The 15,008-nt window shown below is 41.7% G+C and overlaps 1 protein-coding gene across 1 annotated transcript in view; it reads left to right on the forward strand.

The window, feature by feature from the left end:
* Positions 1 to 15,008, forward strand: part of nbeab (neurobeachin b) — a 179,335-nt gene that overhangs the window by 65,876 nt on the left and 98,451 nt on the right. The window contains exons 16-29 of the mRNA XM_063906394.1: positions 80 to 177; positions 639 to 731; positions 2,241 to 2,349; positions 2,447 to 2,528; positions 2,621 to 2,744; positions 3,715 to 3,907; positions 4,067 to 5,005; positions 5,893 to 6,110; positions 6,325 to 6,478; positions 7,630 to 7,810; positions 8,643 to 8,770; positions 9,046 to 9,153; positions 9,592 to 9,757; positions 11,447 to 11,864. Coding sequence (XP_063762464.1) covers positions 80 to 177; positions 639 to 731; positions 2,241 to 2,349; positions 2,447 to 2,528; positions 2,621 to 2,744; positions 3,715 to 3,907; positions 4,067 to 5,005; positions 5,893 to 6,110; positions 6,325 to 6,478; positions 7,630 to 7,810; positions 8,643 to 8,770; positions 9,046 to 9,153; positions 9,592 to 9,757; positions 11,447 to 11,864 — 3,011 coding nt within the window. The remainder of the gene's footprint in view (positions 1 to 79; positions 178 to 638; positions 732 to 2,240; positions 2,350 to 2,446; positions 2,529 to 2,620; positions 2,745 to 3,714; positions 3,908 to 4,066; positions 5,006 to 5,892; positions 6,111 to 6,324; positions 6,479 to 7,629; positions 7,811 to 8,642; positions 8,771 to 9,045; positions 9,154 to 9,591; positions 9,758 to 11,446; positions 11,865 to 15,008) is intronic.

A 15,008-nucleotide genomic window follows, 5' to 3' on the forward strand; every position in this document is an offset into this window, starting at 1 on the left:
CATGATTGTCTTTCTTCGCCTGACCCCTTTTCTATTGTTGTATCCCTCATTGTCTCTCTCTCTCCTGGATTGTCTGCAGGATGAGAATCTGCATGATGTGTTGCAGTTGGTGGTAGCCCTCATGTCTGAGCATCCAGCCTCCATGATCCCTGCTTTTGACCAGAGAAATGGAATACGGTAAGCCCCTCAGGGGAAGACACAATCCCTTTGCTATTAAGGCACACAATGAAGAGGTGATTTCACAAAATAAAGCTGAACACCTTACAGCAGTGCTGTTGCTGCGTGTCTACGTGATGCATGAATAATTCATAAGCTCATCGAAGAGGAAAAAAAACTCTATGCATGAAAAAGCAACAATATTAACATATTGATATCCCAATATGACACAGATGATCAAACTAACCCCATGTCATCCTATAAAATATAAATGTGCAGTGTGTAGCACTACTTGGGAGTTCTATTCATTTCGGAAAGGCTGCTGCCTTCATTAGGACATTCATCCGATGTTAATGTAAATTCACTCTGTAGGGAAGGGGTTGTCAGCTCACCAGTGGAGGTCCTTTTCCTCTTCAGTGTTATATTGTATTCTGTCCAGACAGTGTGCTGTTGCCAGCTCTTGCTACTTGTGTCTATTTCAGAGTAATCTACAAGCTCATGGCCTCGAAGAGTGAAAGCATTCGAGTGCAATCCCTCAAAGTCCTTGGCTACTTCCTGAAGCATTTAGGCCACAAGTAAGTAATCCATTTCAATAGCTGTGCAGTAGCTGTGTAATTACACACTCATAAGTGGTTTTCATAATAAAAAGTCAAGAGATTAATGATGTGTCATGTTTTGAAAGTAGCAGTCTGTTGCATGTCTATCGTGTTTTCTACTGCTGTTGTTGTGCTGTTGTTCTCCGTTAACCAGCTATTTTCGAGTAAACAACATTACGATGAAGCTGCAAAATCATAAATAAGGCCTCACATCCAGACAACGATTCATCTGAATCTGCCACATTTTTAAAAAGTGCACAATTAGACGAGCCGAAAAACGTTTGACTGGATGCCAGGATGGTAAATTAGGCTGCACTTTGTAGAACACCTGAATTCCTGGCCTCATGCCCTGTATCCATTAAATCACGTAAGAGAATAGTGGAAGAGGTCCAAGTAGCTGTTCCACAGCATGAAATTATTAATATACTTCCTACGGGCATGTAGCAAACCTGCTTTATGCTGCACATTGGACAGAAGAGGAAATCCCTAATGAAGATTCAAAATGTGGGATGCAGGGATGGATGGAGAGTATACAGGAGTTTGCTGTGCTCACAACGGTGCTTGCTGAAGGGAGGGAAAGGCCAGGATAAGCCCAAACTAGACCTCCCCCAGGGACACGAGAGCCTGCGTTCAACCCTCGCTTTAATAGCTTTCATACATTTTAAAGCACAATCCTGCTCACTCTGAGAGCTTGTGCAACTCATTAAGAATGAAACGTGTTTCTTCAGTGCTTTGTTCATATTACTTTTGGCAATAGAATTTCTCTTTCATTAGTTCAGTGATTTAAGATAGTGTTAGTTAGTGTCTTGGTCAATGTCAGTCAGAATAATTAGAGCTAAAGGCTTTCTGGGGCCATGCAGTGCTTCTTGAATGTACCATACAAAGCATGAGAGAGAAGCCAGGCTATTTGAATTAAGCTTATGTCAAGTTTCTGTGTTTCCTTATAACTCTTACAGCAGTGTATTTTTATTAACATTGTCTTAATTGCTAAAAAAGTATCCTGAAAAAGAGTATATTGTCTAAGGTTACACTTATGGAAGCTGGCTATGAATCATCAGTTTGCCCTTTTCTCCCCAAAAATGTTAATATTCATGCAGTCAAGAGAAATGCTGCTCTTCTCCTAAGTGTCCAATTTGCCAGCCTCTGCAGTAGACGATGAAAACATTGACTTAGGTCCCAACTCTGCTGAGGCATTGGCAGGCCAGTAATTATATTGTCTGTAGTTTGTCACAGTTGAACTACTTCACCTATGGTTTGCTTTTATTGTATCTTAAAGTCTTTCCTAGTGACAGGTTAACTTCGTTATCCTACACCCCTCTAACGAAATTCCCCCAATTCATGACAGCAGGCACTTCTTGACACTTGTCTAGAGAGCTCATCCCTGAGCGTGAGACTAGGGAGGCAAGCTGATGACACTCACTGATCCTTTCAGAGACTCAGGGAGCTCTAAACAAGCCACTTTACCATTATGTGTGCGGTTATCTACAGGAGGAAGGTGGAGATCATGCACACACACAGCCTCTTCACTCTGCTGGGAGAGAGGCTCATGGTGCACACCAGCACTGTGACGGTGACGGTCTACAACACCCTGTACGAGGTAACCAAACATTCTCCTCTCAACTGTCCCAACATGACTTCAACATTAGTTTTCTGTGAATGTGGGACTTATGTCTTCTCACCTCTTCCCGCACCAGATTCTGACAGAGCAGGTGTGCACACAGGTAGTTCACAAACCTCATCCCGAGCCCGACTCCACTGTCAAGATTCAGAACCCAAGTAAGTCTGTGATGTGTCACATTGAGTTTTATTCTGTCTAAAGTATTCTCTAGATAAAATCACAATTTGTGTTTGCGTTCATGTGATGTCAGTGATTCTCAAGGTGGTAGCCACCCTATTGAAGAACTCCGCCCCCAGTACAGAGCTGATGGAGGTTCGGAGGCTCTTCCTTTCAGACATGATCAAACTGTTCAGTAACAGCCGAGAGAACAGACGGTGAGCAGAATTTAAATCACTTTCACTCAACCTTTCCATACATTATCTTGTTATTTAATGTATCAAAGTGAAGAGCAAACTCGGTCCTTCTTGTATAATTACTAAGAGACTCATGTAGGTACAAACACATTGTTGGAGGACATGATCATGATTTCCAGCAGATGTGTCTATGACAGTTGTTTTTCTCTCTTTTTTTCTCCCTCACCCCCCAACAACTCCTTACATTCTGATACACTCTCTTTGAGACATATTACTAATGCAATTATAAGTCTTTGGAAACCACTGACCTTTATCCACACTGTAATTAGCCTAAAATGCACTTTCCTAAAAAGTCAGATTGTGCTTTTTCGAGTTAAGTTGTTGAAATGGAATAAGAAAAACAAGAACTCTTAAGTTTGTTTTCAATTGATGCCCCCATTTTTAATCTTGGCTGTCAGTGTGTTCTGTGAGAAGCTGATGCTGCAATACAAACAAACAATTAGTACATCAGTTGCCATATCATCCAAACTATTTAATGTGATGAACCATAACAACTTGTACATAAATTCACTGGTGTATGCCTTCCTATGACATGTAGGGAATGTAAGGATGATTTAATGCAGACTTATAACCACTCCTTTTTTATAAAGCCTTCTTTTCGTCGAAAGCCAATACCCAGTAAAAGCTTTAGCAATTAAATGTTGGCAAATACAAAATATGTTGGCATTTAGATGGTGAGGTTAGTCTACAAAAAACTAAAATGTGAATAACTAAATGTTAAAAAAACAACAAAATAGTGATTTACCTAAACGCTTTTTAAAGTTTTAGTATAATGTCCTGAAAAATTATCCATTCACCACCACATCAATTAAACATTTTAAAGGTGTTAAAGTCAAGAGGATCACAGTTTACTTAAATTACTGAAACTGATAGTGTCTGGCTTACATATGGCAGTTTCTTAATTCATTCCTTAATGATGTGTGTATTGCAGGTGCCTGCTTCAGTGTTCCGTGTGGCAGGACTGGATGTTTTCTCTCTGCTTCATCAACCCTAAGAACTCTGACGAACAGAAGATCACTGAGATGGTGTACAACATATTTCGTATTCTACTCTACCATGCCATCAAGTATGAGTGGGGAGGATGGCGTGTGTGGGTGGACACGCTCTCTATAGCCCACTCTAAGGTCAGTTTTGTACTGTCAACAAAGAGGAAACACTGACCTCTGCTGTAGAGGCAGACAGTATCTATATTATCTCTTCGGTTCTTCTAAAAGAAAATCTTTATAGTCGTTTGCATCAGAAAATATTTGCTAACATTGCCTCTACTATTTCTATTTTTCTAGGTGACATATGAGGCCCATAAAGAATACTTGGCTAAGATGTATGAAGAGTACCAGCGGCAGGAAGAGGAGAATATCAAAAAAGGAAGGAAGGGCTTGGTCAGCACCATCTCTGGTCTCTCTGAGCAGGCTTCTGGCATCAATGGTGTAGTGGATATCAGAGAAATGGACGATTGCTCCCATACACCTGAGAGTGAGAAGGACGATGAGAGTGTGGACTCTCGCATTCTGCTGGCTGAAGGGAAGGGGCATGAGGAGCGTATGGTAGATGGAGTTAGCGTCGACGTTCATGACCTTCTGGTGGACATCAAAGCCGAGAAGGTTGAGGCTACGGAGGTAAAGCTGGACGATATAGAAACTCTGGGAGTATCCGAGAATGGAGCACTGGTGGAAGTGGATTCTCTGTTGGATAATGTTTATTGTGCTGCCGCAGTAAAGCTCAGGGGCGGCCTGGATGACCACAATGCAGCCCCCCTAATTACTCTAGATGATGACAAGGACAGTGTCCCTCACAGCAACTTTCTGTTTGGCAAGGTGGCAGGTAGCATGGTGGACAAGCTTCTGCCTGATCTGAGTACAGCTGAGCCTCTGGTCCTGCCAAGCACACAGCCCAGAGTGCACACCAGCGCCAGTGATGAACTCGGCCTCCTCGCTCGCATGACAGGCCGCTCTGAGCTTGGCTCCTTACCCAGCATCCTGGAGAATGATGAGTTTGAACTACAGGCCGCCTTGGAGGGCATCAGCCCTGTGGCTGGTTCTGGGAATGAAACCTCCTCCAAATGCCCAGAGGTCACTGAGGGTACAGATGCAGCAGAAACTGAAGGGAACCCCTCAACTGTGAAGAGTAGCAGCGCAGCAGACACAACAAGCTACACTTCTGACACAGAGAGATCCGGCAAAGACAAGGAGGCGAGGAAGATTCAGACGACAGCCACCACACAGGTCGGTCTGCTTATTCATCGCTCAGTTCATTCATATAAATTGAGTCATCCGGTAATATCCAACACCGAAAAGTCAGTTTTCCAATTTTCACATGAAAGAAAGTACAGGTTCACTGACTGCACAAGACTCAAAATAACTGCAAAGTTTTGCGAGAGGGAAATTTAACTGCAGGAAATCATGAACACTTACAGCATCTGGGTCCAAGAGTGGACAGCAAGGAGAGAGAATGTCTGCCGTTGTCAGGATGCATTGGCCTTTCGTGAACAGTTTCATTTATCTGACCCACAGAGATATTTCCCTTCCTCCACTCTGGTTGTAATGGGGACAGGATGGCCTGGTGCATATCACGAGCCATCCCTCTGAGACTCAGGAAAGTGGGCTGCTGGAATAGTTGTCTGATCTAACAGGAGGGAAGAAAATAGACAAAGCATTATTCTGCAACAATGCCCTGGGATTTGTTCCTTGCTCCCCTCCTCTCAGATGAGCTGTGCTCTTTCTCAGAGGTCATGCTCTTTGAACAGACTGGGTCACTGATGGAGGGCTGTTGGGAGGAAGGGTTTATTTTTAAACCTATTGCTAATTGCTAAAGTTCAACTCATCGCTGTGCTTTTTTTGCATCACCTTGCTGACTCATTCAACTTGGACCTAGATGTTTTAATGAGCTTGTTGTGTTTTTTTCTTCGACCACAGGCAGAGAGAGGTTACCAGAGGACTCACTTTAATTTTGGCAATTCATCATCCATAGTGATCAGTATGACAATAGCATTATATCTCATTAGTGTTGCACTATTGATCTCTGGAGGAGAATAGGATTGATCTTTTCTCATGGTGCACCGTTATTGTGTATCCTAATTTAAAGTTTGTTATTGATTGTTGTCCCACATCAGAATCTACACGGCCACCTTGCCAATTCGATGGAGAGGGACATATGTGCGGACATTGGTTTCCGGGGGACGCCCCTCACAGAGGAACAGCGGCGGCAGTTCAGCCCCGGCCCACGCACAACCATGTTCCGCATCCCAGAGTTTAAATGGTCAGCCATGCACCAGAGGCTACTCACTGACCTGCTGTTTGCTCTGGAGAGTGACGTCCACGTCTGGAGGAGGTGTGTGAATCGGTTTATGTTCGCTTGAGAGGGAGGGTGAGCATGATGCTTGTAGTGCGACAATGATTACCCTTCCATATCATTTTATTGCTGTCTGCTTATAAACGGGCTTGGTTAACTGCACAGTAATATTGCCATATGTTTTCTACAATTAGGGGAAAGAAATGCTTTTACCCATACTAACCCCATATTTTTCTCCCTGCTACTCCTACAGCCACTCCACAAAATCTGTCATGGACTTTGTTAACAGCAATGAGAACATTATTTTTGTCCACAACACCATCCACCTCATCTCACAAATGGTAGACAACATCATCATCGCCTGTGGAGGGATCTTACCCCTTCTCTCAGCGGCTACCTCTCCCACTGTAAGTGCGCCTCACTGTCTTCACTGTGGGGGAACACTGCCATCTAGCGGTGATTTAATAAATCATTTTGGACCTTTTTATGTGTTTGGCCCCCCTTCTGGCTCACTTTCACTATGCCACAGTAATGCTGAGGACATATGATTTAATGAACCTCCTGGTGTGTCATATTTGTTTGTTATCCTCTGTCATTATCACATATAAATTGCAGTCCTAAACTAAAATAGATTTTAGTTATCCTAATTTGTTTATTTAGTCAGTGCCTGTCTCGAGTGTGATGGTTATTATGTATGCTATTATGTTTAAATTACTTTAATTAATCCACAACAGTTTTGTGTTATTTTCATTAAAGAGATCTAAAAATGTACTATCCCTCTGGTGTTTTGCAAACAACCATTTCACATATTATCCTAAGAAAACCTTTCTATGTTAACACAAAGAAAATAAGAACTAATAAAAAAGTATATTTATTGGTCAGCTGGAGTATGATTTATCAATTTTTTTTTTTCAAATAAAAAAAAAGAGGCCATTTTAAATCTTGAAAAAGCCAGATTTAGTTTATAGGCTGTTTTCCTAGTGGTATTGTGCAATCTCTTCTATAACTATTGACACAAGTCATACTTAATCTGCACTACTTTTAGACTTGTTTTACAAAATACCTGCACTATTTCACTCTAATTTAAACTACTGTTTCAGTTTGTGATATGTTTTAGTTTTATTTTTATTATTTTGTCTTACGTATTTCTATAATATGCTTCATTGTTAGAGATTTTCATTGCCATAACAACACTGTAGCTACTGTACATCTGACAATAAAAACCCTTGAACCTTGATAACAGTTATAGGCTACAAGTGGTGGTTGAGCTCAATCATCGATGACTTTGTATAAAAAGCACAATTTGGCTTATTCTTGAAGCTCTTTCACTGGGCAGTGATGGAAGTGCTTCGATATTGTATCTAGTGGTTTGAAAGATATATTAAACTTTTCACCAATTTTTACAATTTTAAATATAATCTCCTCTTACCTAAGGTAACAATCATGAAGCCTGGAGCCCCCACTGTGTCTGTATCTGTGATACAGAGATTAGTGTGGTAGGGATGATATTGAACATTTTGTTTTATCTAACTGGTGTCTTCCTTATTGCTTCTTCAAGACGGAGTTGGAGAACATCGAGGCAACTCAGGGCATGTCCTCTGAGACGGCCATCACTTTCCTGTCGCGTCTCATGGTGATGGTAGACGTGTTGGTTTTCTCCAGCTCCCTTAACTTCAGTGAGATCGAGGCGGAGAAGAACATGTCCTCTGGCGGCCTGATGCGTCAGTGCCTCAGACTTGGTGAGATCATGATTGAATGTAAGCCGCTGCCGACGTGAATGATAGTCAGTGCAGTGAGACAGTACAACACTAACAGTATCTCTCTGTGTGAGGTGGAGTGCATATTTTTGCCTGTCACTGTGGCAAATTGATGAGCTAGAAAATGCCAATATAGTATTCTGTTCACACATTAATAATTCCTCTAATCCCCGAAAATCCTCTGTTTCATCAGCAAAGCTAATTAATTTTGGAGTGCTCTGCTAATAGTTAACTAAATTGAAAATGTGCAGGGTTTTGATGCAGCAAAAAGTAACTCACAGGGTCGTCATTTTGGATTTCCTAGGGGAAAGACAGAATCATTTGCAGTGCAGTCACAACATCTTTCTGCCCCTATGTGTGGAATAGAGTACAGCTAAATTGTGAATTTTTAAGTGGTGAATTTAATTTAAAATAAGCATATACATTTGATATGTGTGAATGTATGTCTCTTTTGTCTGTATGCGTGAGAGATGTCTATATCTGTTTGTGCGTGCGTGCGTGTGTGTGTGGGTGAGAGCTTGAGTGTTTCCCGGATTGTTGACTCCATGTTGTGCTCTTGGAGTTGGGGAAATAGCCGTCAGACTTCAGTGTCCTTCTTGCAAACATATATTTCCTCATCACTGGCTTTGGAGTGAAATCAGTCTGGCTGCTGATTTCACTCCCAGTCTCTATCCCCGCAGCAGGGGACAAATCACCATCAGAGATAACTGATTAATTTAAAGAGGTCATGCATCAACATTTAATTTCCATTTAACTCTTAAATGACAGCTGATTTGCATGGTGTGTGTGTGTGTGTGTGTGTGTGTGTGTGTAGTGTGTTGTGTGGCTGTAAGGAACTGTCTCGAGTGCAGGCAGAGACACAGAGACAGGGGAAATAAGTCTTCCATTCACAACAACAACAAACCTCAGGAAATCCTGCAGAATGCCTTGACTTGCAACAAGGTAGGATGATTATATGTGCCCATAAAAAAATCCATTTACACCCAGCATGTTACTGTACAAAAGAACAAAACCAATCTGCCCCGTGGTTAAGAAAAGAGCTGTACTGATTCTACGCAACCTCTCCTAATCTAAGCTTCTTTTACATAAATACATAAAATGTTGGCAGATACTTTGGTTTGAAATTGACCCTATTCTGATCTCTTCAGAAGAAAAACCATAGAGATAAAAAAACTAAACAAAGTGGCATGTCACATTGTGTGGTCTTTATGCTTTAGACAGCCATAGAGACTGTCCCTAGTAACTTGTCTCCCATCAAGGACCCTGATCGCCTCTTGCAGGATGTGGACATCAATCGACTGCGCGCTGTGGTCTTTCGTGATGTGGTGAGTGCTCCTCTTTGTGTGTGTGTGTGTGTGTGTGTGTGTGTGTGTGTGTGTGTGTGTGTGTGTGTGTGTGTGTGTGTGTGTGTGTGTGTGTGTGTGTGTGTGTGTGTGTGTGTGTGTGTGTGTGTGTGTGTGTGTGTGTGTGTGTGTGTGTGTGTGTGTGTGTGTGTGTTGAAATGAACCTGACGTGGCTGCAAGTAAAGAAGATAAAAATAGCATTACAGTTTTTGGTCGAACAAATGGGCAAATCATCAGGTAAAACACAAAGTTGAATATGTTTTTATATGTATAAGATTGTGTTAGAAATAAGTTTGAAAATGATGACAGATCTTTGAACGTGTTTCCCTTCTCCATGCATGGTGCACCGAGAAAGCATTTCAGGCCACGGCAATGCATTGTGTGAAAGTGACATCACCGTTTTGTGATCCCTATACGCAGGATGACAGTAAGCAAGCCCAGTTCCTGGCTTTAGCTGTGGTGTACTTCATCTCTGTCCTTATGGTCTCCAAGTACCGCGACATCCTGGAGCCCCAACGGGAGACGGCCAGAATAAGCCAATCAGGTCGCAGCATGCGTCAGGAGATCAACTCACCTACCAGCACAGGTGCTGACAGCTGCGCCCTCCTTTCTTTCATCCATTGTTCCCGCTCACAAATCTTGCCTTGTGGTTACTGTGTCTGATATAAATGAATGGTGAGTGTCCACGCTCCTTTCTAATGTGCTGCTGCCAGCTTGGGGCTCAGAGCTCATTCAGTAAAATAGCAGGAATATCCTGCCTGAAGTCCTCTGGCTCACCTATGATTAATTCATGAGCTCTGCTAATTGCACTGCACAGAATTAAATGTGGAAACCGAGGCTGGAGATGGTAGTTATGAACTTGAAAAGGCATCATCGTTCTCCCTGAAACGAAAGGTAGTATATGCCTCATAAATCATACATTAAGCCACATGAAAGGAAATCAGGCCAAAAAAGGTTTAACGCATTGCCTGCTGCAGTGCCAACCTGCTCTTATGAGATGCTAGAGTGAGCATACTTTATCAACTTCCAGTCAGACAAACAGTGAAGCGAATCAAAGAAACAAGAGGAAGAGGAGAGAGGCCAAAGGAAATATGAAAGTGTAATTTGAAGTGCCCGGAACACATGGAGAACAAAGACAGAGAAGATGAGCACTGCGAAGTTGAGAGATGGGAAAGTGGCAGTATGCTGGCCCACTGTGGGTTTTTGGGGCAGTGGAGCCAGGCTTGCTATTTTCAGCCCCATCTGTCAGTGCCCATTAGGCAAGCAATCCACCAGAGGAGAATGGGATCATAGAGGTTGCTGGGAGGAGAGAGGCACACTGCCGCCTTCATAAATTTCACCAGAAAATGGGGGAATTTTCCAGGCGGCATGTGGCAGACGATTGTCTGATGGACCAGGAAGCCAGACGACTTGCTAGCTAAATCAGGCCCTGTTGACCTCATTACAGGCCATGTGATGAATATTAATACAGCTGGCCTTGCATCTACTGTAGGTACCCACTGGGTTCAAATGAACCAAAGTCACACTACAAAGGAACTTCGGCAGGTTTCTAGGAAAAAAGACAAGAGTTGTTTGCTGTATAGTTAATGCAGTTTCAGCGTACGAAGAGACAGAATGCTACAGATGCACAGTCTACATCCCATATACATAGAAGGGTACAGTGTACAGAATCATAGAGCAGCTGACTCCTGCATCAGCGCTTCAAAGCTTTTTAAATAGAGGGCCTTCCAGGGCTTAAGGCAGGAGGAAGATAAAGATATAAAAGGATTTATGTTTTATTAGCATAGAAGGAGAATAACAGAGAGATAATCTCTAGAGGATCAGAGCTTCTGGAGAGAGATCTAAGAAGCTGCGTTGGCACATGACTCTTTCTATACATGCTCAATCACCTCTAATGTAAAGCTGGCACTGGAATAAAGTTTAATTATTTGGCATTGGTTTACTTATTTTAAATCTCTGTATCTTACTTCTATAAGGCACATTATACGAATATGATCAATATGCATAATATGGTAAGACATATAGCGCAGTGATCAAGAGATGATTTAAATATTGACTATTAGAATCACTAAACTCACTAAAGCAGCGAAAGCACCAAACATGACATGACTGTTTTAATGTGATGTTCTGTAACAAATCAAGTTGATGAGTTTAGAGTATTGGTCTGTTGATAAAACAACAATTTGAAAAGTTTTACTAAATGATTTTTTAGTTACTTATAAACAAGATAAAAGAAAATGAATTTTATTTGTTTATGGGTGTGTGTGTTCCACAGAAACTTCCCTAGCATTTGACAGCAGTAAAGACCATCCCGCACAATCAGACCTCCACCTGGAAAGCTCACTTCCCCGCACAGACTCTGGTATCGGAGAGGAGCAGCTAGCCAGCATCATAAACGGCTCTGATCTGGAGCACAGCACAGGAGTGCTCATTTCTACACTCTCCTCAGAGGTGAAAAAGTCTCAGGAGAGTCTGTCTGACTCACCCAGCGTGGGGATTCTGAAACCGCCCTCCTCCATCCTCAGCATTAGCCAGCCCAAAAAGGGCATCAATGTGAAGGAGATTCTGAAAAGCCTGGTGGCCTCTCCAGTAGAGGGCATGGAGGCTGGGCTGGAGCCCCTGTCCTACCCAGACCCTGCTGCAAACCCCCAGGCCCAGGCCATGCTGCCCATGCAGTTCCACTCCTTTGACAGGTGAGGAAGTGTAAGTGGTGGTCTCTTTTAGTCATATTCTACAGATCATGAAGACTTTAAACCTTCCATTTTCATAATTTAGCTTTTGCTTTTCAGATATATATCCAGAATCCCATGGTTTCTAGTTAATTGTTTCAAATGATCAATTAACACACTTCCTCAAGTTGACAAAGCCATCACAGTGAATATTCATTCTGCATATAAAAAAAATGAGGCATTAGTTTAAATGAGTTTACTCTTTGCAACCAGAAAAAAAAAGGTAAATACAACCGAATACTGAAGATACATCTTAAGTTACAAAATGGTTATTACATTTCATGAGCAAAAAACACACAATAAAAGAGTAAAAGTTTTAAAACCGAATCAAGTAAGAAGTAGGGTAATTTTCTCGTAGACTTCTATACAAGAGGAAGTCTTTCTGGAACAGTGAGTTCCCCCCTGCTGGAGATGTAGGGAAATGAAGCCTGATTAAGTCACAATGCAAAGTAATAATATATGTTGAGACTTGATATTGACTATGAAAATCTAAACCTCACAACTTGAAATGTTGGTATTAGACACAAACCTGGATGATATAAAACAAGATAATTAATCATTACATGTTTGTTTATCATTCTATGATGTTTACATTCCTCTGAGGAAGGCTAGCATTTCTTGCCATATATGTGTGTGTGTGTGTGTGTGTGTGTGTGTGTGTGTGTGTGTGTGTGTGTGTGTGTGTGTGTGTGTGTGTGTGTGTGTGTGTGTGTGTGTGTGTGTGTGCGTGTGTGCGTGCGTGCGTGCGTGCGTGCGTGCGTGCGTGCGTGCGTGCGTGCTATCACTCAAGTGACTGTAAAATGCTGATGTTGATCCTCTGGGTTTATTTTAGTAATCCAGAATACCACTAATGGTTTCTAAGTAGCATGCTACACATTATTCATTTCAGGCCACTTATATTGTATCCATCCCCCACGGCAAGGAATTCCTGTGTTTGAAAAGGTCTCTGAAGCATTGTGGCACTTCTGCGGTTTATTTACGTTCCTGGATTAGATAAACCCACACAGTAATCTGTCTGGATTTGAAAGTTTACTAACCTGTTCCTGCAGGGATTTCAAGCTTCAAGCCCCTGATCCCTATCTCTGATGGTTGATAAAGTTTTGAAGATCACATTTTTTTTTTACTTTCTATATTGCTGAAAGTAATTTGGGTTGGTTATCATAAAACAGAAACTCATCCAGTCCTCTGGACCTACTGCGTTTGGGTAGACTGTTAGTGTGTGTCTGTGTAATCACTGCCAGCCCCCAGAGAGGCGGCAGAGAACACACTGAGTCAGGAGGAACAATGGGGCCTCCTTTCTTTTTGTATGCATGCTGCTGAGCTGAGCCGGGCTGAGGTGAGCTTGATGAATAGGGGAGAAGATGGAGGAGTATGTGGAGAGAGGACAGCTGAGAGGGTGGGGGTCTCCAGGGCGTTGATGACAGATTAAACAGAAGCGGCCTCACGCCACACCGTGCCCGGCCCTGTCGCCCTCACCGCTCACACCCGTAATGGAAACTGGCAGCCTGAAATGAGTCGCCACAGCAAAGTGTATTATTTTTGAAATGCTTTCACACAAACCCTCCTGACCACATATACAACTTTGTTTCATGCTTTTCATGTCACTCCCCCCTTCCGGCCTCTATTTGCTGTGTCTAATTGTTTGCCACCTGCCAGCAAAATGAGCTGCCAGACATGGACATGCCTTTCATTTGTCTGTCAGGGCGACAATAGATTGGGAGTGACAACATCAAAAAAGAAAAAGGAGGGGGAAATGGCTTGAAATGGGTTGCACAGGGGCCGTCGTAACAGAGGTCCCTCTGCTGCAGACCTTCAAGGAGGAGGTTTAAATTAATCAGCATCCAGATGTCCGTTTGACCAGATGGGAATACAGTACAGAAATACTTAGTAATCCTAAACTTCTTCGCTTTTACACCTGTCCTTCCCCAGATGTCTCCATATTAGCTCCATAATGTTGGCCTCCATATTATACAGCTCCGGAAGAAATTGAGACCACTCGGACCAAATTTTTCTTAAATCTTTATATCTACATGTATGGCAGCCATTCCAGTGTTTGTTGAATTTCAACACAGAGAAAAACTTGTCAGTAGTTTATAGAATACATTAAAAAAAAACATACTTATAAATAATAAAACAAGAGAAAAATTATAATGCTGAAGTGGTCTCTTCATTTTTTTTCCATGGCTGTATTTGGTTTTCTATAAATGTAGAGCAAAGGGAATTTAAAAGTTGATGGTGAGCAGAGTCTCTCTGTATCTATCCCACTATTTCTGAATAAAGCAATATTAGACTTTATTCATTGGATTTTGGAAACATTCGTAGGAAACATTTTTTTGGTTACACTTTACAGTGCAGTCGTCCGCCAGAGCTGCATACCTCATTAATATTAATGCCAAGATTAATCCTTTCTTTATTCTCTGCAAGCCAATTAACACAATTCTATTAATAAAATATGCGCTAGATAATCTATACATGATTCATGAGTACTTTACTAATTAATTATTCATTAAAAGAGGTTCATGTTTTTATCTTCATCTTGTAGATTTAATGTAACGTTCCAGCTCTGCCTAAGAACCAGCAGGCCTCAGCTGGAGGATGCAACCTAGAAGTACATTTGGAAAACAAGATATCATCCACGCCGGCTTCACATAATCAAAAAAACGCTAGTGATATCTGAAGATGAGTTTTCAAGGAGAAGAGCAGTAGATCTACTAAATAAATTATGATTGTCATCCGTGTTCTTTGAGGCTCAGCTGTATCTCTGGAGATGATCATATTTCATATTTCAGCTTTCAAACTTCAATGGCTCTTTTGAAATTTAAAAAAACTATTTTGCCAGGGTTTTTTCTTAGGTGGTTCACTATTATTCAGTAGTATTTTTGTCCATAGAAAATCAACCAAGCTATATAATGTATTATAAAACATCAGTGCTTTAATCATTTTGAGGAATGTGTCATAAAGAGATAAATAACTAAAAAGCCTAAAATACATCAAGGGCAAGTTAGTGCAGCTATTTTTACTTCATCTATTCCATGGACTGTGGATATACAGTTTAATTGCAACATAAAAAACTGCAATGTTTTGTTGAGACAGGATTTCTGGGTATTT

The sequence above is a fragment of the Eleginops maclovinus genome, chromosome 18, assembly GCF_036324505.1.
Source record: "Eleginops maclovinus isolate JMC-PN-2008 ecotype Puerto Natales chromosome 18, JC_Emac_rtc_rv5, whole genome shotgun sequence".
In the NCBI taxonomy this organism is placed as follows: Eukaryota; Metazoa; Chordata; class Actinopteri; order Perciformes; family Eleginopidae; genus Eleginops; species Eleginops maclovinus.